We start from the raw sequence: 26,353 nt of genomic DNA on the forward strand, positions 1-26,353 counted from the left end.
CCTGAGAAGGGCCAAGGCTTTGGGAAAACCAGTATCCAAATCCACACCTGCCATGGGGTATGTGTTGAGCTGTAGCTCCAGTCTCATTGAGTTTAATTTCTGCAGACCATCTCTTTAATATTGTTCCAACATGTTCTTTCCACAGACCACTGTATTCCCCAAAACAACTTATGGTCTGGCAGGTAAGCAGGAGTAGCTCTGCCCAGCAGTGTACCTGCTACTAGCCCTGCATCCTGAGCTTGCCACAGGACAGGTCATTGCTTCAGTGCAGCTTCCTCACCAGCACCGCACAACTACCGTGCTGGTTCCTGAGCTCCCTTTCAGTCACATCCTAGTGTTTCTACTTCAGCTGCTCCACCAGCCTCTAGTTCTCTTTTCCTACTATCAGTCTTCTCCAGGTTTTACTTTCCAGCTCCTGTTTGCCCCTGCCCTTCTGTTCTAGCCTTTCAGTGTGTGTTCCATTGCTTTCTCCAAGTACTAAAGACCCAGGAGGGTCACGGAATGTCTCCACCTGTTTTATCCGATCTTGCAACACAACACATTTCATCCACCAAATTCTGGCCAAAACTAAAGGACTGCAGCTGCATGGCAGCAGGTGTCCTGCCACCCTCCAGGGCCCTGTCTCTGGCTCATCTCTTTCTTTCATGGACCAGGCAACAACCAGCCTTTGCTCCAACAGCTCATGGAGCAAGCTCTTGGCTCTCCCCCTTCTCCCCAGGCTGTCTCTGACATGTCATGGGGGTCCTATCTTTAGTTCTCACTTGCATGAGCAACAGCAGCTCCCAGGAACTTCTACTATAGCCTGCTGGAGCACCCAACTCTCTGCCCACTTCTCTGAAGACAACGATATACAGCCCCCCAGCAGCAAACCACACAGCCTGTGCGTGGCCTAAGGAAATATCTAAGGCTAAAGTAACACTCACTACAGAGACTCCTGGCTAGGTCAACCCTTAATTTTGAACTCATCTTTTAACATGGTCTCATTAGGACGCAGACAAAGCATTTGAGTGCCTTGGCTTTTCTGATGCTGAGCAAAACATAAAAAATAGAGAGGATTGGTCATGGTAAGTTTGCTCAGAGAGATGCCTGCCTCCTATTCATCTTCTCTGATGTCTTTCCGCACACAAACACGTACCAAACATGAAAGCTGCAGATGATGGAGACATCCGGACGTATCCAGACTCTACTAACAATCAGTGTCTCGGGCAGACAGTCAATCCAAACAAGTTCCCCATTTGTCTAGCTCTTGCCTGGCTGCACTTCTGTACGTTTGTAAGTGTTTACACTGAACTAGCTTCTGCCATTTCTGTCTCTACTTGCTGGAATTAAATTCCCAATGCTGTCAAGTCTGCCCTGGTTCATGCTTCCCTGGGACACATGAGAGCAAGGAGCTGTCTCTGAAGATCACAATGCTAAGAAGAAAGCTGGAAACTGGACATGTTATCTCTGTGCACGAGACACCAGATCACTGAACTACAGCCCAGTGACTTTGAGTGAGCACAATACAGGCCAGCGAGACCAGAAGGCAGAAGGAATGTGAGTGTGGGATGTGGTCTACAGGCAGGAAGTACATGGAACAATGCCTTCACACTGGCATGGAACTGGAAACACTGGCAGACAAGGCACAAGGCAGTGACAGGTCACAGTGCTTGGCGGCTGTTAAAAGTGTATGAAGACAACACGCCAGAGAAAGGCATGCCATCTGCCTGGCCTCCTCACTCCACAACACCTGGGCTCTCTTAAGCTGCCTCCATCATGTGTCTGCCTTACAGCTCCTTACACCAGGGGTGGCCAAAGCAGGAAGATACTTGTATACCATTGAACAGAATGAAAATGGCTCCTTCAACTAGCCTGAATTCCTGCCAAAATCACAAGAGCCATTAAGTCTCCAAGGAGGAACTTCATCACCCAAAGCCAGAGGGAATTTCTTGTGGCACAGGAATACAAAAAACCCATCATTTTTTATATCTCCCTGGAGTTAGTCTGAAAACAAAGCCAGACAAGCATCTGTCCACTCAGTGAAGACCAGCAGTGACAACTTGCCTTGAGCTGCAGCTGCTCCTGGGACACAGAGCATGTGTGGAGCTGTGAGCTGTGGAGTCTGCTGGCAGCTAGGAGTCATGTCTTAAGTGCATTTGGTTGGCTGACTGCAAGGAGCACATGGGGGTATTTTGTGTTTGTTTTCACATCTTAGAAGCCTGTAATTAGACGCATTTTGAAGCTCTAAGTCCAGCAGAGCAAATCATTGCTGCAGCTCTGGCTGCATTCTCTGCAATCATCTTGCACCTTGCATGGAGAAGGAGAAAGGAGGTGCAGAGTTTTTGCAGCAGTCTGCAGCCCAACGGAAGGATTAAGCAGCCCCCCTGCTTTCTAATGGAGGGGTCACAGAAAGATGGGTGAGAAACAGGGAGACTGCTGTGGGATGGGGAAGAGAAAGCCATGACTGGGGTTGTGAAGGCCAGGGACAAAGAAGAGGGGCTGAGGCCTGTGTGGGGCATTTCCTTGCCTGCACTGAACCTGCAGACCCTGGGGTCACCCCCACACCACAAATGCCCAGGACTTTTTTGGGGCTGGGACATGGGTGAGGGCAGGCAAGAAGTAGCATGGCCAAGGCCACAGCACAGCCATGCTGCTTGGGAAGATGACAGCAATCAGAGCTCCCAAGATCTGGACTGGGTTCCAGGATGCTGACAACCTCGTCTGTGATTGCAAGGAATTTGGCTCCAGTCAGCACTACCCCTGGCTGAGTAGGAATCGAATTGAGGGAGGATAATGAGACGCAAATTCAGCTCTTGGGAATGTGTGTGTAAGCGAGCAGGAAAACTCCGAGCAGACCTAGAAGTCACCAACACCGCACTTGCTTGCAAAACCTGCTACCTTGGATTCCTACATTGTATTTCAGGAGTCCAAAGTCTCCTGAACCATGGGGTCAGTTTTCTTTACTTCTTTGATCCAGTGAAGGGATGTGATTGAGCAGGCAGGCAGCAATGAAAGGGGGCAGGCAGGCAGACAGGTAGGGAAGAGGTGAGCAGCTCCCTGCTCACATTCCACTAGGGGAGTGCACCTTGCCCTGCAGCACACCCACACAGCACTGGATGCTGGAGCCATTGTGCCCACAGGACTGCCTCCTCTCCAGCCAGGAGTCCTCCTGTATGGCTTCTCCACCGCAACACAGGATGTGACCATGGTGCAAGGGGCCGTGCTCATCATGAAGCACCCTGAGCAGAGCAGATGAGGAATCCCCATCTCCTGCTAGATCAGTCTGTCCAGCTCCCAAGTGCAGCAGAAACAGAGCTGGACGCCCATGCCCCTGGAACGGACCCTGGGTGTGCTCCTGCCAATTGTTTGATGTAGTGTTATTTCCAGAGCCCCTGCCAAACCCGTGTTGGGCCCAGAGCAAGCCCGTAACTCTATAGGGCCAAGTCTGCAGCCTCCTTCTCCAGCCTAGAACTGCACCTCTTAAAACCACGGCTGCTTTTTTCCTGTTTCTCCCTCAGAATGGGGCTAGCATGGTGGGAACCGTTGGCCACATGAGCCTGGGCCCAGCACTCAGCCCAGAGCACTGTTCCCTGGTGGGCTGGGGCAGCAGATGGCATGACCCTGCACTCACCTGGGACGTGCTGCCCATCCCCGCAGCTCTGCTCCCTGCCTCGGCTACACGAGGCAGCCATTCTTCTTTGCCTGGCAAGGGTGCAGGCTGTCCCTGGCACTGTCCCAGCTCCTGGCCAGCAGCAGTACTCACCTGGCCGAGGGGGACAGGCCAGGCACTGGTCCACGCCCCAGAAGAGCCCCACACTGCCGCAGCAATCCTCCAGCTTGGTTAGCCCTGGCAGGGGGTTGGTGCACTGCGGAGAGAGGAGCAGATCAGGCTTCTGTGGGATGCAGAGGAAACATGCCCAGCTGGTAGGACAGCAGCAGAGCCAGCACAGGGAACAGCTGTCTGGGGTCAGAGGCTGGCACGGCCCTCTTGGCACCGCTCCTCACTGGGACACAGCAGGATCAGGGACGTGGATTAAGATAGTAAAAAGTTGTGCAGACAGAACCTCCCTTGACTGCACCCTTGAGAGGGGAAGGGGCCATCAAACAGAGCAGAGATGAAGCAGAGATGATATCACCTGGCAAAACCCCAGAATCAGCCCCTTGCCTGGCTGATTAGCCTGTGAAATGGGTGCACCGCTCCAGCCCGGCAGGGAACTTGTTGTCAGGCACTTTCCTCTGCTGAATGAGTCTCTCTTTTCCCCGCTCTCGGCAAGGCCCTCTGGATTACAGGCTTCCCCATCAGAGCGGAGCCGCTGGGCCACAGGCTGGAGCTGGCGGCCGTCCAGGCACGCGTGGCCGCCTGCCCAGCGTCGCATACCGATCGGCTGGGCTGTGGCGGGGCGGGAGAGGCAGGCATTCCCGCCGAACTGCTCACCCTCTCCCAGGCACGGCATCCCCCCGCTGGCTGAGGTGTGAGCGTAGCTAGGGTACCCCCTGCCGCCCCTAGAGCATCTCTTACAGCCTCTCCAGGCATCCGTAAGCATCTTCGTGCATCATCATCCTCTGCTCCTAAGGTCGCAGCACTGCCATCTCCCCACAGAGAAGCAGGGCTTTTCCAGCCCCCCATTCTGATCTCCTCTATTTTTGCACTAGAGAATGGCTAAGAATATTTCCTGCTAGAAACTACTTGGATGGGAGTGACTGAAGGACGGGATGGGAACTGGGAGCAGCCCCCCCAAAAAGGCTGGGGAGCAGTGGGGACAGGGCTGAGTCCCAGACTGCCAGGCTGGGGGTCTCTCTGAGCATGAACTGCTCTGGGGGAGCTCACAGGTGTTCCTGTGGGTGCCAAAAACCTCCAATGCTTTTCCAGTGACGCAAGAGAAACATATGGGGAAAGACAAAATAAGAAATTATGATGACTGTGGGACAGGGGTGAGAAAGTCCCTCACGTGCATTTGCTTCCCAAGCCCCAGTCGAGTTCTCCAGGAAGGCATGGTTCCATGGAAATCAGACTTCCATTTATCGTCTGAGAGGGAAAGGAATTTTCCTATGTTTTATACGTTTCCTACAATAATCGCAGAGCGTGGCTGTAAATGTTGCTATAAATAGGGCACCCTTTTAAAACCAGACTGTGTGTGAAAGCCATCAAGTCTGGGCTGTGCTGCCCGAGGGCACAGCCTGGTCAGGGCAAGGCAGTGAGGTCTCTCTGTTGGATCAGAGCAAGGAAATTTTTTCTTCCCAAGTACTAACACATTGCTGCCTGTGCCCATGGCACCTGCATGATGCCCATGCTGATGCTGAACAGTTTTACAGAATAAAGCCACCCTCTTTGTTCCCAAAACAGAACAAGAAATACACAACACTTGAAGATGACCTCTTACCTGCCCATGGAGAGCCTCCCGAAAGCACCTCCCCAGCAGCCCTGGGGCTCTCTGCTGTTGCTGTCTGCTCTCAGTGGCAATGCTGTTCCCATTCCCATGGGAATAGGTGTACCAGGGCACAGCAGCCAGCTGAGGCACCAGGACTGCCTCAACACTGTTTTCCTCTGACGCCTCTGCATCACCCCGCACCCTGGCCACTTGGTGAATTTGCACGATGGCTTCTGGAGGGTGGTTGATGTGGACATTCACCAGAGAAGGGTTTAGGGAAGCTGGAAGATGAGTTTACACCACATTTGTGACAATCTGGCAACAATTTGGCACCCAAAGAGTATCATCATGAACAAAGTCAAGTGGGGGGAGAGGTAGACTGAGCCCACCAGGAAATCTAGAGGAAGACTGCATCTAAGAGAAAATATTTCTCTGGCCTAAAAAGAGGACAAACCTACCAAAATCTCCACAAGAAACTATGGAAACCTCCTGTCTAACAACCTGGCCTGAAACAGCAAGCATAAGGAGGTAGTGGCTTCATCAGGCCTGTTAGGAAAGATCTGAGGAGCACACAGGTAGAAGTAAAATGTGGAGCCTGGAGCCGTTGGCCGTGCTCACCAAGCTGGTTGGACAAGGGCAGGGTATATGTGGAGTGCTTCATGGAGCTGCCAGCTGGGGTCTTTGGGCCTCTTCCTCCTTGCTTCTTTTCCAAAGAGGGAGCTGGCAGGTGGCAGAACTTCCCTGTGGAGTTGGAGGGGCACCAGCATTCATCCCGGCCCACACAGCGCCCTCCATTCAGGCAGGGGATCTGACAGAAGTCTGCAAGGCAAAGAGAGGTCTGCTCAGAGGAGAAACTGAGACACTGGCTCTAGCCAAGGGCAGCTGGGGGATGCCAGGCAGCTGCACCTGGACAGCACTAACTCCATGATATCCCAAGGACCAGGTCCAGCATTGGGCTGGGGTCAGCACTTGCAGCCTGGAGGCAGGCTCAGGTCCCTGCTGGGCAACACCACATTCCCCAAGCTCTGCTCACAACTGGAGTCATGACTGGAAGAAGATGGGCCCTCCCTCAGGCTCTGGGGCCACAGCCAGGCTGGGGCACCCATGTCCTGAGGGGCTGCCAAGGTGGTGTTGCTGACACAGCAGGATCTTTTGGAGTGCGTCAGGAGCCATGGCAGCCATATGTAGCCAAGTCTGCCTAATTTCTTCCCTTCTGCATCGCCCCCTCCCCACTTGGCAGGGTTTTTACTCCTAGCCCAGAAGGGAACTCAGCAGGATGGGAGAGGCAGACAGAACAGGCAGAGAGCCACATCCTCAGAGCCTGTCTCACATCCAGCCCTGGCCCTGCCAGCAGTTCATGTGGGAGAAGTGTGAAGTGGGACAAAATAATCAGGAGCAATTCATCTGCACAGTCTCAGAAAAAGCATCCACAGATGAAACCAAAGTCATGTCCTTTCTGACCTCATCATGCTTGGAGCAACCCAGAGCAGTTCTCAATGTGAACTAAACTCAAGCAATACATGGGATTCTTTGACAGATTATCCTGACTAATTTCAGTATGAGATGAGACACTGCTGCTCCACATTCCTGGATGGATTGTCAGGTTCATCCCAGGGGATGAACATCCATCCTGTTTCAAGCTCATTTGCTCAAGCCCAGCACCCAGTTTAAGGGGAGGAGACACATTGCAGAAATTTCTGTGAACACAGTCTTCCATCAGTGCCCACAACAGCAAGACTTTTCATTCTCTCAGGAGAAGAATTTGCATGATACAGAGGCACTCAGAGGACAAGTCCCAACAAGTCCAGCATGTTTCTCCCACCAGCTCGCTCCAAGACAATGTGACCAACCCCCAGCTGGATATCCCAATGACTTGATGAGCAATCCCAGTGGCTCTGAAAGGTGAGCAGTGGTTTCAGCGAGGCTTGTTTATAAGAACAGTTTGCAACCTGCAGCCAGCTCTCCTGGCTGCCATGTGAGTGAAAGGAGAGAACAGGAGGAAATTAGGTGATGAAAGTCAGCCCCAAGACTGGATGCCAACTAAAGCAGTGAGCTGGCTCTGAGAAGAAGGGGGTGGTGAGGCTTGGCTGCAGGCCTGACTCAAGCACATACATCCCCCTCTACCCAGGGTGAGATGGAAACAGGATCTGCTTGCCCAGGAAAGAGAGCAACGAGGCAAAGTCTCTCTTCCTCCCCCAGAGAGAGAGTAAGCCCCAAAGACTCCAGAAGACATCTCCCAAGGCACTGAGAGTAGCCATTGCTTCCCCTCCCTACAGCAGCCCAAACCCTCAGTCTGTAGAGTCAGGAAAAGCAGGAAGAGAAGAGTGGGGAGACCAGCAAGAAAGTAGGTGGAGGACATGGGAGTGCTCACAGATGCGGAAGCCAGATTTGGGATCGTGGTCATGCCCCCCTTGGCTATAGAGAGTGGTGGTGTCTCCTTTCTCGCAGCTGTTGTAGCAGCGCCCACTCTGGCACGTCTGTTTGCAGATGGTGGGTGTGAAGACAATTTTTATCTTCCTAATCTTCTCTGTCAGGTTGGCCCCTATGAAAGAAAAAGAGTGCTAAGTGGAAACAGCATCTCCAGGCCAGGGGAACTGTTATTTGCAGCTCAAGCTGTCATTCACAGCTCAAGCTCCAGAGCATTCCCAGTGCAAAGAGGGGTTTATGTCCCTCCCCAGGGCTGTTGAGTCACCATCCCTGGAGGTGTTTAAGAAAAGACTGGATTTGGCACTTAGTGCCATGGCCTAACTGACAAGGTGGTGTTACATCATTGATTTGACTCAATGATCTTAAAGATCTTTTCCAACCTAGCTGACTGCAATTCTGTGATTCCGTCTCTCTTTGCCCCTGCTCACTCCAGCCTGTTTTCTGCTCCAGCATCTGTAAGAGTTTGTCAACACATGAACGATGGCAAGCAGCAAGTTCTGCTAATTTGGAGTGGCATAAGTGTGAAGGGACACACATGCACTAACTTCATCATAAAGAGAGTTTTTCCACATTAAGCAATATTCTTTCTCCAGCCACATCAGTAGTCAGAAGACTGGCTGCTCTTAAACCACTGGAAGTCTTCCCATATAAACACACTGTCATTTAGAAGTGAGAGCATCAGGTCTTAAGAAAACCATTGTCACCCTACAAGTGTCCCCTGACCTCCAGCAGCTATCTATGGTCCTCTTCTGGTCCCTCACCATTCTCCCACATGATGGGAAATCACACTCAGATCTCTTTGGGACTTGTGGAAAATGGTCAACAGACAGCACTGTTGTGTAACCAGCTGGCGTGACACCAGAGCCTTCCATCCTGGCCCAATGGGACAGTCATGTGCTGCCCTTGCTGTGCCCACCCCACTCCCTGTTTCAATCCCCACTTTCAGATTACAGCTTCAGACAGGTTCATGGCCCTGCTCATAGGGGCTGAGGTGCCACATGGTGCCTCCTTGGGGGATCACGGCTTCAGGAGGGAACCAAGCTGCAGAAGAGAACTGGCACCTGTCCTAGCTGGGAAAGCATTGAGCTCAGCATCTGCATGTCTCAGCAGCCTGGCCTAATCCCTGCTCATGTCAGAAGGCATCAAAGTAGCAGCCAAAGGGAAGAAATAGATGCTGGTTGCACAATCTGACCTTGAGAGCTGCTCAGACTGAGGAGTAAGCTGGGAGACACCATTCCTACAGACTGAGGCAATTCCCCTGTGGGGAAGTGTGCTGGGGTGATGTTCAAGATCTCTGAGATGCAATTGTCATATTCCCTGGCTCCTGTCTCAAGCCATCAGCATTCTGCTTTCCTTCAGTAGGGCCCCTTTACCAGCATGCTGGCCTTCCCTTTTCATTCCACTGAGGAGCACAGTCCTGGGAGTTCATGGTTGCTTTGGGATCCCAGTTAAAGTGTTGCCCCTTCCCATGACCCCAGCAAGAAGCCCCAAAGGAGTGACAGCCCTACAGACCTTACCTTTTGCAGACAAGGTGTGCTCCTGAGAAACAGCGTGTGGGCCAGATCTGCTCTGCTCATGTCCATTCCCGTTGGGGAGTGCATTAGAGGTGAGCTGGCCATTGCTGGCTGGGTAGCGCCGGACAGTCCTTGACGACCCTGTGTGCTGAGGGGAGACAGGAGAGCCAATTCTGCTCTGAATCCTGTGGAAGAGAAAAAATGGACCAATATGCCTCACAAGTGACTGCACTAACCCACAGTGCCTGTCCACCAATGTACCTTGCAGCAACCTTCACTGCCAAGCTGCCTGAGCTGCCACCTGGACATAGAGATTCATCTACCTGTGCAGGATCCCACTCCTCCCCTACTTTCAGTCATCACCATGGCACACTGTTTCCCTCTAGAACTATGCCCCATGTCCTGAGCCTGGCAGGACAAGGTATTCACCAAGACACCCTCTCTGTACCATCACATCAGGCTGTCCTTCCACAGGGATGCTTCGGCTACCTTGAAGAACCTCTGCCTGCCCATCACACTGAAGATCTGTTCCTTGACCATAGCAAACATAAGCAGCTCCAAATACACTTGTTCTTATGGTGGAAGTTTTCACAGGACCTGCCTTTCCAGCCCCAAACAAGCACTAAAAACACAGTAAGACAGTCAGGGCAGAGGCCAGACCAAGCAAATACACAAAACCTGGCCCATGAGAGTCACAAACAAGAGAGTCACAAACAAGAACTGAAGTCTGTAAGGGCAGTTAAACTTTCTGCACTAACTGCATTTATGGCTTTTGGTACTCTCGGGGGACTAAGCACAGAGAAGCCATCCAGCTCTCAAGGTCACATCTCGTACACACTCTGTTATAAAGCCATGCAGACCACAAGGCAGAGCTCTTTGTGTTAGACATTGATCTACTGCACTTGCTCCCATTTCCTTTTACTGACTGCAGCACTAAGCCTCCAAGAGGGTACTCTGCTTTCCAACAAAAGTATCTCATTCTCACCTGCACTACCTGCAAGGAAAAAGGCTTGGTACAGCCAATGGCCAAAATAAGTTGGCTGCCCATGTGCTCCTTGAGCTTCTTTGAAAGTCCTAGCCTTGGATGCCTCTGTAACTGAACTTCAGTCCTGACAACTCTTCTGCATACCCTGTGCAACACCTCCATCTCTGATGAACTGGCTGAGGCAAAGAGTGGCACTTCTATCCCATTCTGTGGTTTTTGCCATCTTCCAGTCAGCAGAGGAGATGTGTTACAGTGTCTACAGGGAACACAAATTTCTAAACCAAACAGGACTGGGTGATTCAATGAGAATTGGCTGACAGCAGCTCTGCCTTGCAGACATTCCTTGGATAGCTTGGAATAACAATAAGATCTGGGGAGATGGAAAGGGAACTCATGCTGTGCTGGTATTCAAGCAGGTCAAGAACAACACACAAGGTAAGTGTCAGCCAGCAAGCCCAAAATCAGCCCTGAACAATGGAAAAGATGACACACAGGTTAATTAACTGGGAACTAAACAAAAGGAATACAAAGTGACATCAGAGCCAAGGAAGTCTGTGAAGAACCATTCTTGTCAAAGGAGTCCATTTTCATAATTTGATAGAATTAGACACATGCACACCAACCGTCTAAGAGCCTATGCTATTTCAATAAAAAATAAACAGGCAGTACGATGTCAATCAGGCACATGCAAAATTAATAACAAACTGGCTGTGAAAGAGAACACAAGAAGTAGTTGTCACTGGGGAGGGAATTAGATGGGTTCCAGGGTGATCAGTATGAGGCCTGGCATGATTCAAGAATTTCATCTGGAAATAAATATTTTTATTTCTAAATAAACATACAATCGACATTGATAATGTGTGCTGCTGACACAAAAATTTGCAATGTGGTGTATCGTGATGAGAACAGAGCAATCACACAGAGCAGTTTGGATCTCTGTGGAGGGTAAATACATCCCAGCAACATGGGATTTTAATAGAGCCAAATGCAGGATTACACTTCTAGGAAGAAGGAATGCAGGCAGCAGCTGCAGATAGTTGGAGATGATCCTGGAAAACAGCAATTCAGAAAAGATTTCAGGGCTAATGACAAGCAATTAAATATGAACTGTCAGTTCAATGCCATGACATTAGGACATTGAAACACTGCAGGAACAGGGAGGTATTTTTGCCTCCCTACACGTCCTCATCACAGGAGGGTGTATACATGCTATAATATCATCCTAGCTGTGACGTAAAATATGTCACATCTTCTAAGGGATGTCAAAAATATGGAGAGAATACAGGAAAAAATATCATAGAAATAATTGGGGGACTGGTGAAAATGCCTTTCTGTAAGAAACCTAAAGTATTCAACCTCTTCAATTTAGGATAAAGAAGAGGTGCTGTGATTAGAGGGGACAGGCTTCTCCACAGGAACAAAATGCCAGGTGTAAAGACAACATCTACAAACTGAAGCCAAATGATTCCTTACTAGAAAGCATTCCTACATGCAGCACTACAGCTGTCTTCCTTCTGCAAAAACCTCAGCAGTGGATTCCCAAACTCCCGATACATCTCTTCAGGAGAGGAGAGTGTGCTGACAAAAATATTTCTTGTCTTGTTAAAATCAAGATCTAAACTGAGATGAGGACAGCAAATAATGCTTCTTTTTCAATAATCAGCAAGGCTAGCCAGAATAATTAAAGTGAACCTTATTTCAGTTCTGCCTCAGTCCCTTTCAGAAGCTCTCCTGAGGTTCTGCAGAGTACCACCTACCCCACATGGCCAGGCCAGCAAGGCATGACCTGCCCACACTGTTCTGAGCTACTAATTCAGCCCTGCAGCCAGAAAAGGAACTTCTGATGCCTGTTATGTGCTGCTTTGTCACCTGGTGTGCTAGTGCTAGCTTTGCTAGTGACAAAAGAAAAGCCATATGGAACTCTAGGGAGGCTAGGGAGGAGCTACCAAGCCTTGGAAGCTCAGGCACATTTGTTCTCTGATCTCTAGTAACAGATCCCAAGCACAGTGCTATGGGTGATTATGGCTGGGATTCCACGGTCTTTTACTGCAGAGATGGAAGCACTCTGAGGAAAAGACGTGCATTCCCCCAAACACCAGTGACTGTCCTAGTGCTGGCCCTGAGATCTGAAGAGTCACTGGGTGAAGGTGGCAGTAGCATAACACAGGGAAATATCAGCTCTTCTGCTTGAAAACCCTAACATCATATCTACCCTTGAGAAAAGGGAGCATGCTATGTGCAAGCAGCAGAGCTTGGCTGGGCTCTACACACTGCCTGCCTGAAGGAACTTCACCCTTTGTCATTAGGAACATCTCTTGTCATTCCCAGGATTACCAAATTTTGTAACAAAACCCACAAAACCCCATAACAACAACATGTGAAGGGCTTTAAATAAAATAATCATTAGCATTTCAGTTCCAAAGAAAGAGTGATTACATGACCTTACTACAAGGGGCAGTGCCAACTTCACAAAGGAAAAACAGAGTAGGAACATTACTCTATGGCTTGCAACACTTGAGGAAAAGTCATCCTACTGAGATCCCATTTTGGCAAAGCATTCCAGTGTGAGTTGAAGCAGGGAGGAGGTGTGGGGGGGGTCAGATTTGCTTTGAATTAATTTGTTTATTTGGTTCTATTCTAGGCGGATGAGCACTGGGATTTGTGGACTGCATTGAGTAATACCATTCAAGCCTGGGCTACAGAAGTCAATGGCAAAAGGCATCTTTCCATCTCAATTTGTCATGCTGAGCAGCTGGCTCATGGTCAGGGAAAACAAAACAGAGTTTTTTCCCTCCAAACCTTCAGAGTCAGTCCATGCTGGGCAGACAGGAACTGGCTTGCTTGAGGTGTCTCAGGAAATGCACCTGAGCTCACCACAGCAGTATGGATCTGATCAGAAGCCATTAGCAATCCCTGTCCATTTGATGGATCTTAATAAACGTAGGGCCAGAGCTTGGCCAGGTTCCAGGGATCTGCACTGCCACAGGTTCTCTCAGTGGTGTGGCTGTCCCAGGGGGAAGAGTGAGGATGGGAAACAGATGGAGTAGCTCCAAATCAACAGAGTGTGGAGCTTGTGTTACCATGCTACGTGCCTCCGCCTGCTTGAGAAGAGGCAATGAAGAGGCAGAGGAGTTTGACACTTCAAGCACTTTCAGTCACTAAAAGTCCCAGGGCCTCATATTAATTCAGTCTTACAGCCTCCCTCAACATGGTATCTCTCACTTCCACTTCAGTCACATGGCCAGCACAGATCTCTGCAAAGAGGCAGTGGTCTCTTCTTTTACAGACAATTGCCTGCTCTTCATCCATCAGAGCTGCTGACAACTTTTTCTGTGTCAGGCACAGCCTGTAGGGCAAAATCAGCATGCAGACTCCTAGGACACCTGTCCTTCTGGGCTGTCCTGTAGCACCCACCTCTGGAGCTCACAGTGGCAATGGTCCAGGACAGAACATGGGGCAAGGAGGGAAGGCAGAGGGAGTAGAGTTCTCCTTCCAGGAGCATGGGTGTGAGTGCTGCTGCTGATTTCTACCAGCTGAAAGGTCCAGCTGAGAGACCTCAGTCACCTTCACATAGAAATACCTAAATGTATTAGTTGCTTATCAAAATTAAAAGATTTGGGATGGGAGGGAGCTGTGCAGACAGACTGACCCACATATGCAACAGTACAAAACTATCCAACAAGCGCTTTTAGCTGCCCTATTCTGAGGTGCAGGTCAATGGCTGGATTCTCTATAAGCCTGAGGACACAGGCTAGAAGTCAACAGAGCTAAGGGAGGTCTGGTCCCCTACATATATCCCTGCAGGACCCAAATAACACTTGTATTTCTTCAACAAGGGATCCCACACATTGTCACAGCACTTTTGTGTGTAAACATTTTATTTTCAATGAATTTTGGTACCACTTGCACTCTGCTCTATATTTACTTTAGTCTTAGCAGGGTAAAGAAGGTACAAAAATATTGTATGCTCTGGATGTCATGGCTCTCCTGCCAGTCCCAGATGAACCGACAAGGTGCCTGTTCTCTGAACAGAGCAGGTGAGTGATTTCCTCTCACTCCACTGAGGACTGAGCTGGCAGACTCCCAGAAACTGCACAGATGGATAGGAGGATCTCTGTTTTCTGAATCAACCACAGGGTTTTTTTAAAGCCTGCAATTTCAAGATTAGATAGGCAGAGTCACAATAACCAAGTCTAAATCACTGAGACTGAGGTATCCGGAAAGCAATAGTGTTTTCCTAACCCACTGTATATAGAAAGCATTTCCAAATCTCTGATCACTTCTGGTGATCATAGTTCTCTGGGTAAGCAAAAGCCAGAGGGAGTATACAGGTGGGCAAACTGTTCTCTTAGTGACTTAACACCAGGCATCCTCCTTGGAGCTGGAGGCAAAGGTGGCAAACTCTTCAAAGCACTTCCCTCTCCCCAGCAGCAACACCTCAGTCTTTCCTGGATTTAGCTTCTATCGGCTGCTCTTCATCCAACTGTTGACTTTGGCCAGACTACTAGTGAGCTGGGAAACGGTGGGGTTTTTTTCTATTTGTGTAAAAGAAATGCAGAGCCAAGTACCACAAGAGTATTACTGGTTTTTCATCCAGCCTGCCTCACCCTCTCTGCAGCCAAAGCCTGACAGACCACAGCAGGGTGGATGGCTTGAGGCACTGTGGAGAGAGTGAGTCCTGGGCAGTGTGGTCAGCAGGGAGGGGCGCTAACCCCAGACAAGGAAAGGGCTGGAGAGATGAGGACTGGAAATTTACCCTTCCAGCTGGAAACAAATCTTCTGATGTTCATGCTGAACATCACGGAGAGATGACAGAGACTATTGAGACCTAAGGAGCAACTCTCAGAAGGGCAACAATAGCACTGGCCAAAACAAATCTGAAGATAAGCAGCTCTCATAGAAGAAACTATCTTCCCAGGGTCTAGAAAACCCCATCTCAGGGCCCAACAAGCTCCATCTCTCCGAAGATAACCAGCTTGCTGCTTAGCCAGTACTTGCTGCCTCCAGGTACCCAGAAAGGACATGTGCTGCCCAGGGGGCTGGGAACAGATTCCCATGGAGGGCAGACACTGCAGCACTTGTAAGTCCACCCCACCTACTGCAGACCACAGCCTGCATGTGCATCTCCAAGATGACTGGGCTCAGCCAGGACAGGGACTGAGTCATGCTCAGCCCCTGATAACCTGCCAGGGCAACAGGCAGGTTCTCCCCTGGATTTTAAATGCTGAACAATATAGTTGGTGTCTGTCTGGTCCATCTGCCTGTCCTTCTGGCAAGATGCCCTCCCTGCTTGGGGCCACAGGGACCAAAATCAGTGATTCACTTCCCGCTTTGTAATGCTCAGCAGTTGCTGATTTTCCACTAAACCATAACAGAAGAATGGGCAGCCTTAACACCAGCATCTGTGTCTATGGGGGAAAGAGAAGCAGCCAGCCTTGGAAAGCAGTAAATTGACTGCAAACCAGAAACTTCCCCTTTCTTGGATTCCAAATAGGTTCCTCAGCAGGCAGAAAGGATTCATGGCTCAGTCAGCAGGCCCCAGAGCACAGGAGAGGCATTGCTTAGAGAGCACTCAAGTTTATTATCAATTAGCTCACAAACATGCTGACGAGGAAGACAGCTCTGTTAAGACTCTGGGAGGAGGGGGAAAACCACACCATACAAGGTACCTGACTTCAAGCCCACCCACATTAAGTCCATAAATTTTGGCTCAGTTTATTATCTCCAGGGGCAGCAGATACACCACTGAAACCTGCCTGCTGTCCCTCCTGCTGGTGTCTTCAGCCCTGGTACCTCGCATTCAAATGAGGGAGACCCTGAAGTCCGAAGCCCATGCTCCTCCCCAGCATTTGATGGAAGGCAAGGGAAGTTCTCCTGCACAGGGAAAGAGGCTGCCAGCCTCCCACAGGCATGAGACCTTCTTGGGAGAGCTAAGCAGAATCTATGCACCATGAATGCCACAAGAACGGCTGCTCAGTGCCTTTGTGCCAGATTCACATACTCCTATAGCCAGATGTCATGCAAGATGGGACACAAGACACAGGCACCTGGACCAGCACAGGAGCATCAAGGTGTGAATCATCCAAATCTTTCTTCCCCTTCAAGACTGCTGTTGGCAGAGTGTCAGTGATGACACCCTTTGCCTTTGTGTGGGAGGGCACAGACAGCACTCACAAAGTGGGGCTGCAGGGCCAGGAACATGTGTCAGGCTCCCTGCCACACATTATACTCTGTCACTGGCACATGCCAAGAGTCATGTCAGCCCAGCACCCCGGTGCCAGCCCTGTCCCTTACCACAGTGACCAAGAAGCTCTCACAGAGCCCACATGGCTCTTATTTTGGGCTCTCACCTGTGTTGCAGTGGTAACTCCAGCTGCCTGCTCCACTTGACATGTGTGCCAGTGGCTGGCCAAGATTTCCCTGAATCTCTCTCTACAAACTGTAGCAATAGATGTGCAAGTCCATGGGACAGCAGAGTCATCAGCTGTCTGCTTCATGCCACCAAGCTCAGACTCCACCACCACCACCCTGGCATCTTCCTTCTTCTGGCCCCCAAAGCAGTGCCAGTGCTGCAGAGCCACCCTAGCTGGTTCCCAGCCTGCTGTGTACTGTGTGAGAACAGAGAGGGAGAGGGCTTGAACTCTAATTTTATCTGTTCAGGAGCTGCCAGACACCACATACATAACTGAACCTCTCTAAGCTCACAGACAATTAACAAGCTCTTTTTAACCAGTCTCTTGGGATCCAATTTTCTCCTTAGCCAAAGTGGCTGCTCACATGCCTCCACACAGCTCTCTGCTGACATTAAATGCCCTTCCCTTGCCACATGTGCCACACATGCCACCTGCCACTCTGTTGAATGCTCTTCTTTGCTGTCATGTATTAGGCAGTGAGCAACTGACTCCCTGGAAGAAGTCCAACTCTCCAAGCATGGGAACAGCACCTGCCTGGCCCTGCGAGGCTGCAGAAACATGCCCTGCTCAAGGACATTGCATCAGGTGGTCCCCAGGAGCTGCAGATTGTGCTCATGGTTGGATCCACCAGACCATAGTGCTGACCCATAAAATGGCCAGAATCATGATTTCCAAATGCCAAATGTGATAAAGAGCTGTCTGCAATCTGCTTGTCTCCAGAGCTGAAGTGCAGGCCAATGCCAAAAATAAAAATGCAGCCTGCATTTTTATGCAGGCTGAGCTCCAAGTGGAGCCAACAGAGGAACCATGCCAGGTTACATGATTACAAATGCCACATTTGGGCCATACCTTGAACACTCCATAGACTAAAACAGGGATTTAGATGGTGAGGGAGACCAGGCAAGCTACCACCTCTCTGGCAGAACTGCCCAGGCTGGCCTGTGGTGCTCAGCTGCACACTCCTTTGGGCTGGAACAATGAGAAAGCTGCCTCAATTGGCTCCCCTGCTGCATGGAGGGGCTGGTGCTGAGCAGCACAATCAACAGGCACAGCACTGCTGCCAAACACAGTCACACAGGCAGTCTCACACCTTAGTGATTAGAGACACATCCAGAAGCATCCTAACAGCTGCCATCACGTGCAGGTTTCCATCGGTGTCACCATCTTACTGCAGACACTGGGCACCATCACAAACCCGGCACGAGCTGCTGGCATAGTCAGAGCTGGGCTGTCAGTCATGCAAAGTGACCACCCCAGTGAGGTTTCAACCCCCCCCAACCACAGCAAGGCCTCCTCTGCCCCTCTCCTACTCCCTATGCTCCCCACTACAGGGTCCTACCTGGCAGGGAAGGATCTGTGTTTAGGGCAGTGGCATGCAAGAGCAAAAGACAACATATCAACCTGTGCTTGTGCACACAAGCACACAGATCTCCATCTCAAAGGGCCCTCTGTTTCCACAAAACACAACAGCTGCGAGCTGGGGGCCTGGCTGCCATCTAATGAAACCTGCCGCAGAGGCATTAGCCAGAGAAAAGCTCAACGTTGGCTGCAGGGAGGTCACTCATCTCCCCCATAACACAGGGAGAAAACAAGCACATTTGAGTTTCATTTCCATCTTGTTGACTAGTAACACCCACCCCCTTCACTAGGCTGCCAGCTTCAAAGCCCTGAAAAAACACTTTAGCCTATTCATCCTCGCACCCACATGCACCCCTGGGAATGGGGGGAGCCAGCTGCCTGCCCACTGCTCTACAGAGGACACAGAGAGGGCTGGAAAAGCCTCTCTCATCCCAGGCATGTTGAACACACACACACACACACACACACACACACACACACACACACACACACAGCATGAGAGCAACAACGTGAAGAGACGTGTGTAGTGCTCTCATCTGAAGAAGTGAAGGCTTTTCATCTACAGCAGGTGGTCTCCCACTCATCCTGGGAACACTGTAGATCTAAGACATATTTTAAGCTAAAATCATGGTTAAACACCCAGCAGGATGTCCTGGCCTTTGGATCTATTACCTCAGTGTTGTTAGGTCTTCTCACATTGCTCCGTCCCCAGCCACACACAGGATTCCTGCACCTGCAGCACTCAATCCATGAGAGCTGAGTTGGGATGTAACCTTTGCTATCCATTCTTGAAGTCTCATCCCTGCCGGGGATCAGGGAATGAGCATCCTGGTGATTTTTAGTCTGTACTGCTCTGCACTGACTATATCCCTGCACTTGCTCACTAGCCAAATGACTAGTGGGTGTCTGGGAACCAGGAACACTCCTGGCCATGTAAGCGTGATGCCTGAAGGCAAAGCCAGTGACTTCAGGAGTACCATGACCATCAGTCTGCTCTAGACCTCTCTCATGTAGCCTTCAGTACCCAAACCAAGGACTATAAGGGAGGAACAGATTTCACAGACTCCTCATTGAAGAGTGGATGTGGAGCCCTGCACCTGCTTTGGCAGTGTCTGGACTGCAGTTCTGCAACAGCACAGCTCCAAAGTCACAGAGAAGGCAAAGCTCCAGTGTCATTTTCAACCTGTCATTACATCCCCGGAATAGTTTGGCACATTGCTTATTAGAAAGCCATACCATTGAAAAATTACCATGGCCACCCTGCCAAGGCTACAGGCAACCTAATACACGCTGCCCCATCCTGATAGCCTCAGCCTCCAAATATGCTCCTCATCCCCCAAGGCCAACACTTGGCTCAGTTTTGCAGATGTGGGTCTGTTAACCATTCCACTCAGCTCCCTCCCTCCCTCAGAATTCTTTCCAACTTGTCAAGATCTTTTCTGGCAATAAAGAATACCTTGACTCAGAGCAGGAGCCCAGGGTGTACAGGGAAAAAAACTCATGTGACTTGGGTCCTAAGCACCATCAGTCCCTGGTAGGCACCACATGAGTTACCCTCCATTGACTAATTTGCTTTTCACTCCTACTCTGAAAAATCTTAGTCTCTCCTTCCAGATTTCTTCCTTCCATAGAGGATATTTTTCCTTCAGCAGTAACAGATAAGATTTTTCCAGCCTGAATGTCTTCTTAATTCCTGCCTAGATGTTTAGTTTCTGCCTACATTAGAGCCTTCACACATGTGGGAAAAACAATGAGGTGGTGAGGAGAGCAAGGTAGCAATCCCACCAAGCACCAAGAACCCAGGGCAGCATTTCTCAGGATGCTTCTGAAGAAAGGAAAAGAGAACAAGTAGATTTTATATGGAGACTTTTAGATCTTCATTTCAACCACTTCTTGTATCAAATCAACTTCAATTAATCCCTTGTTTCCTGCTAGCACTGGTAATTTATGTGAAACATTCACAACTAAAGAGAACAGCTTTGATTTTAGTGAAGTACCAGTTTAAACCAAAAAAGGCAACACACAGTCAGGTATGAGAAACTGCAGCAATCCACAGGCACAAGGGAGCTGAAAGCAAGATAGATGGCAATCCAAATTCAGGCATTAGGAAAACTCTTCCCAGCATTTGATCATATGGCCTTAGTGCTCTTCTAACAACTTTCTTTTTTATACAACTGCTATATAAATTGTATTGTCATAAATGTCCCAAATGATATATGTATAGTATATAAAATAGGCTATAAACTGGATTTTCTGTACTACCTTACCTACCACATGTACAATGTATTTGCCCTGCACCCTACTCTCTTGCGTGGAGTCTCAGCTTGAGCTGACAGTAGCAGCACTCTTCTTTCAGTTCGAAGGAAAAGTGCATTTGTACTGCCTAAAGGCTGCGTTAAGCTATAGGAATGGTTCCCAAGGAGGTGCAGAAAAAACAGGTCTAATGTAAAGACCATATTTGGAGTTTTGAAGAGGGGCCTGAAAGCCAGCTATTCTCCTGCTGCTCTGAAGGGCATGCAACCCCCCAGAAAGTAAATACATAAAACATGTAAACCATAATGGTGCTGACAGCTTTAAAACACCAGAAAATAAAGCAACTGAATCTGGGGCCAGACTAGAGAAGGTATATAATGTAATTTAAAAATAGGAGGATTTTTATATAAGAAAAATGGCATTTACACTCCTCTTGAGTAGCTTGAGTTTTTCCTTTAGGCTTCTCATTCAGCTTGCCAAGGACTTTTGACTATGTCAAGGCAGGAAAGGGGCCGAGATCTGGAGCTATGGAGATCTCATTGTCCTGAGTGACATATTTTCCTTTCCACATATTCTCACCCAGAGTGGCACTGGCTTTTTAGTTTCAATGTTTTAACAATGTCTCAGATATCTACTCAAAGTTGGCTTTGGATCAAGGAATGTAAATGTTTGGCCACCTTGTAAAAACCATACTGCCAAAGGGAAGCACCTTAGAAAGCTGCAGTTAGGGCTTATCTGCACTGAGAAAATATGCCATTCAAGCTACAAGCAGAGACACTGTAGTGGCACAAGGCTGGCACCGGTGTTTTACCCCGGGAATTCAACATCATGTTCTATGGATCCCCTGGGCTGGTCCCATACCAAATGAAGTGGGAAAGTTGCCACAGCCTATGCCACAGGAATGCACTTAAACAGGGGGATGCTTCCCATCTAGGGCTGGTGCTTTTTTTCTCTGATATTTGGATATTAATAAATTGTAACACTCATAAATGTGGACTGAGTGACAGTCATAAGTGAGCAGAAGAGTAAAGATGCATTCACTATGTGTGTAGCTAGTAGAGACCTCCTCCTTGGGCTAGACATATGGTGGACAGTCCTGGACACTCGTCAGCAACCCAAGCAAGGCAGTAAGCAAGTTCCCCTTTTTCTCATAAATGTGGAAAGTTCAAAGCTGGCAAGACAGGAGGCTCCAGATCCTGCTTTAACAATTAAGACAAATCTGCCTCTGTTTGGAGCAGCATCTTTAAAAAGCAAGTGACCTTGCAGTGAACTTTTTGTTCTATCTGCTAGTCCTCAATGACAACAAGCTCATCGAGCTGATTTTGCCAAGCCACAGTTCTCAATGTCCTGTTTTAAGTGGTGACCCCAGGGCAGACAGCTTTGTGTCCATCCATGGGACCAACTCCCCTTTGCAAAGGATCATGCTTGACATTTGACTATCACCAGGACAGGATTTTCAAATGAAAGAGAACAATTTTCAAATGAGGAGAAATACACTTTCTCCATCCAGCAACCTCTGCCACACACTCAAGATCCTCCCATCTGCTTGCTCCCTGCTGTTCTAATCCTTTGCTTCCAGGGGAAAGAACAGAGATTTTGGCAGAGCCTGCCTGCTGGCATGAGGTTCCCAGTGTTCCCAGGCCAGGAGCGCTTGCCACAGCTCCTCAAGGGCTGCATATAGCACTTCCTCTCATCAGGAAGGGAGGAGATGTCTCCTCCAGAGTGCTGCAGAGGAGAGTCTGAGATCAGAAATCAGTGGGCCAGGCATGTTGCAACTCAGCCTTCTTCCTTTTCCATCCTGAAAACACCAGGCAACTCCCAGCAACTGCCTTGCCTAAACAGAACCCTCTCAGAGGAAGCTCCCTGCCCTCAAGAGCTTAGTTGCATTAAGCTGTCTGCACAGTGTCTCAGCACCTTACACCACAGCTATGTCCTTTTCCCTTGCCTGCATTTCTGGGGAAATGATTTGCAGGTCTCAGACATCTCTGCTTCTCATCCCTGATGAAGGATGCCTTGCTTTGCAAGCAGCCATCATCCAGGCAGCACAGCTCCCTTGCACAGATTTATGCACAACACTCCTGGCAGAAGGGACCTTCTCAGGTGGCAGCAACAGGACCCTCCACACACGCTGCCCAGAGTCAAGGCATCTGGTCAGCCATCCTGAGGGTAAGGGGCAAGGGAACAAACCCTTTCCACTCCCTGCTAAATAAACATGAATTCTGCTGATACTCCAGCCTTAGGAAAACAAAGCTGTTTCCATTTAGCTCGGCTTCTGGGCTGAGGTGCAACTCCACCCGCACAATCATCCATCAAGGCTTTGCTTCTCCAGGCAGAGATTCAGGCTGAGATCAAGAAGAGGGAGGATTTGCAGCTAGTCCATGCTGGGAGGGCCTCTAACACCCCCAGGATTTTGCTCTCCAGAGCACTTGCTGTTCCAGCCAGCACAGAGTGGGGGCCTCTCAGCTTGTGCAGCAGCTAACAAGTCTCCACAGGCTCTCTCGGACACCTGACTCCAAATCTGCACTGAGCCACAGACTGCTGAAGGAACTTGGGAAGTGGTACTCGTTGCTTAGCCTGTATTTCCAGGGATGGCAGCTGGAGTATCACCAGCTCTGGTGTCAGCAAAGTGGACCCAGAGCTGCCCTTCTCCTAGCTTTGTCCTTCCCTGGGCAAGAGTTGAGCTCATGTAAGACTGAATACATCTTCTTTAGTCCCAGGAAGAAGAGAGAATGCACACCACAGAGGCAAGCCCAGGATGAAGTGGTTCTTACCCAGTACCTCTCCAAACAGAAACACTGATGGCTACATGTAACTCCACAGCACTGATGCTTGTGCTCAGCACAACATTCAAGCTGACCTCTACATCCACATCTTTCCAAGACTGCCAGCACAACCAGAAAAGGATCCATGACAGCTACAGTGGGAATGCTCACAGGTCCATTCACTAGCCCTCACATCTGACAGGTGAAAATACCAACCGATCAGTACAACCAGTTGTGTATGACTGGGACAGCCCTGTTGCTCAAGGAGCTGCCAGTTCTCACCCAGAGGACTGACAGTAACAGCTCCTGCTGTCCCAGTTGCGCTTCCTGGGCTCTCCTGGCAGGGAAGCTACAGAAAGCTACTGTGGCTCTGGAGGGCATGAAGCAGAACCAGAAGCACATACATACCAGAAGCAGAACCATTAAAACAGGCAGCTGTCTGGTCATGCTCTTCACCAGCACTTTGTCGGCTCCTACAGACTCCCAAAGATTTCCTACCTCCAGACCAGGTTACTCCCCATAATGAAGGTGCAGCCATGATAAGCAGCAAGTCCAACTAGATGAGGACAAGAAATAATTTTAAAGCAGTCCCATCACTCAGGTAAGTGGGGAATATTTTGGTCCAGGCGGTTCCTAACTATTTCAGCTGGCTGCTCTCTTAACTCTCTCTCTGAAGACTCACTTCAAAACACATTGAAACCAAAAGCAACCCAATTACTTCTTACAGACCAGGTCTCTGTGGAGGATTCATGGATTTTGTTGCATGTTTTTAGGGAATCTAATGAAGTACTGTTCTAGTGCATGGCTTCAGAGTTTTTGGTAGTTAGCTCTGTACAAACAAACACGAATAAAGCCAATATAGATACAAATAAACAAAAAGAGAATGCAAATTCACTCATGTGAGGGTTGATTTCCTGTCTTGGAACAGCAAGGCAAGGCTTAGATGTCTATAAGCTCCTACTCTTGTGCAACTCCTGCTTGTAAGCAATGCAAATGTACAGGGAGACTGGGGACTGGGTATTTGTCCTGGAACTCAGTCTTCTCACAACACTGACCTAGAATCACCAGTGTCCTCCATCCACTGAACCATTCAAGAACTTCTTCTACCTCTTCCTTATTGACAAATCAGACAAGTAAGCCAGCTCCTGTGAAATCATGCCAGGCTGACTAGAAAAAGTCAGTGTCCACCAGCACAACCCACCCTCATCCAGGGACCAGAGATGCCAGAAGCTGTTCCTCTCACACTTGACAGTGAACTGAATTCCAGCGAATGCAACTCTGAGTTTGCAGTGCCTAAAAACCAATCCTCATACTGGCAAACGTGAACCACCACTACCTAGCTCTTTTAAGACAAACTTCTTGCTTTTGCTGCTACAGCCCAACCGTATGAAGAAAGCTTCATGCAAAAGCACAGAAAGTACTTCAGTGGAAAGAGATGATGTTGTCACTGCAAGTTCAGACAAGTCTAAGAGTGTGGTTTCATGAGACAAATAACCAGCCTACAGAAGTGACTTCCCCACCCCTCCTTTCCTCCCCTTCACTGCTAGACTTGCAATTCTGTCCAATTCTTCTGGTCTCATGATCTTGCAATAAGCCAATTTAGTCCACTGAAGTGGCAGAAAATTATCTTTTATTTTGCTGTGTTCATTTTTTTGCTGGTTTACTGAACTGAGCCAACTCACCCAGAGACCAGGTGGGGACCAACAAGTGAAGCAATGGGAGGGCATGGGCAAGACCATGCCTTTGGCTGCAGATGCTCACTCTTACAGGCTCTGCAGCTAGCCCAGAAGTTGGAATGCTGAAAGGGACACTCAAAAACTTTTGGGAAACAACTTTTCTAACAGCAAAAAGACTTTTAAATTATGCAGTACCACACCATGTTATAAGTTCCACAGACCACAGAAAAAAATCCAAGTGACTGAATTGCACAGAAGAACACCCAGGGCTGAAGAGAGGCATTTCAATGCAGACCAGTGCCAGGGTGCAGGCAGCCCTCCACCTGCCTGCAAAGCAGGGCTGGTAAACATTGCCTGGGCAGCACAGCACTCAGAGGAGTGGTGACCACTCCCTCTTGGAGAGACACACAGCAGCCTCAGCGAATCCTTCAGGCCATCTCCAGAAGGCAGTCAGTGGTGAACGTGTCCCGGTGTCCTACCTGTGGCCATTGCAAAGGATGATAGTCAAATTCTCTTGCTGAAGCATGGGATAAAGGTGACATCCTATGGCCTTCATGGGCAGAGAAGGAGGAACAGCACAGCACAGTCCTTAATGGAGTCCTGTTTCCTTGGGATAGTGCCAGAGGATTTAAGGTACGTCGGGCAGCTGGGCATTCAGCAATCCCAGCTCAGTGATCACTAGCTGCTATGTCTGACTGACTGGACAAGAATGCTCTGCCAGTGCCTGCACAGCCCTCCGTCCTCTGTGCGGAGCCTGAGGTCATGTTCCTTACAGGGAAAGCCTTCAACAGGTGCTGTATCTCCAAGGACACTGCTCTCCCTCCCCTCCAGTCCCTGGGCACAGAGTGGTAGCACAGAGGGGTAGGAGGAGGTTATCACCGCAGGGAAGCTCATCAGCAATGCCCAGGATTACAGGCACGCGAGAGGGTTGTATGCTCACTTGGGCAGCAAGCCTCTCTTAGAGCAGCAATGACAGGGGCTTGGCCACCTCTCCCTGCCAGCATCACCTCTGCCTTTCCTGAATTTGGTTTCTATCAGATAGTCTTCCATTTGGGCACCAAGATATGTCAGCTTCAGTAAACTACTTAGTGCCAGTAAAATCTCTGCCAGTCATTTGAGCCTCTCCAAAACTGATGACAGCCAAGGGTCTAGAATTGTCTCCAGCCCGTGCATTGCCTCTGCTTCAAAAGAGACAGAAAGGCAGTAGCTACAGTAGCAGCAATGGGTTGGAAACAACCTGCAGGAAAATAGAAAAACAAAGGCCAAACTGCCCTCTCCTCAGGCAGCTCAAAGTGATGTTGACAGAGAAAGCCAAAAGTTCGGAGAAGGTAAAGCAAGAACTGAAGTTGCTTCCTGGTTAAGCACCTGCAAGTTGCTGTATTGTCTTCCTGACTGCAACTGAGGGGCTCCTGCTGGAAGCCATAAGAAAATTCTCTGCCTTAGTGGCTACCAACAAAACCAGTCTTTCTGGCCCAGCAATTGGGTGAACAGCTCCAAGAAACACAGGGGTCTTTAGGGGTGATGCAGTCTAACACTTTGCTCCCACATTCATGGACTCTTACAGAGAAGTGGAGATGGTCTAAAAAGCCCAAACAAATAATATGTGTGGGTTGTTG

General features: G+C 49.4%; 1 protein-coding gene across 6 annotated transcripts in view; it reads right to left on the reverse strand.

Moving 5' to 3' along the window:
• LTBP2 (latent transforming growth factor beta binding protein 2) overlaps window positions 1–26,353 on the reverse strand; it is a 71,458-nt gene that overhangs the window by 29,665 nt on the left and 15,440 nt on the right. For all 6 annotated transcript variants that reach the window (XM_041471939.1, XM_041471937.1, XM_041471935.1 and 3 more), the window contains 5 exons: window positions 9,293–9,474; window positions 7,720–7,890; window positions 5,967–6,167; window positions 5,361–5,629; window positions 3,743–3,845 (listed from right to left, as the gene is read on the reverse strand). In XM_041471939.1, the coding sequence (XP_041327873.1) occupies window positions 3,743–3,845; window positions 5,361–5,629; window positions 5,967–6,167; window positions 7,720–7,890; window positions 9,293–9,474 (926 nt within the window). The remainder of the gene's footprint in view (window positions 1–3,742; window positions 3,846–5,360; window positions 5,630–5,966; window positions 6,168–7,719; window positions 7,891–9,292; window positions 9,475–26,353) is intronic.

The sequence above is a fragment of the Pyrgilauda ruficollis genome, unplaced genomic scaffold (genome assembly GCF_017590135.1).
Source record: "Pyrgilauda ruficollis isolate IOZ18807 unplaced genomic scaffold, ASM1759013v1 scaffold28, whole genome shotgun sequence".
Taxonomy (NCBI): domain Eukaryota; kingdom Metazoa; phylum Chordata; class Aves; order Passeriformes; family Passeridae; genus Pyrgilauda; species Pyrgilauda ruficollis.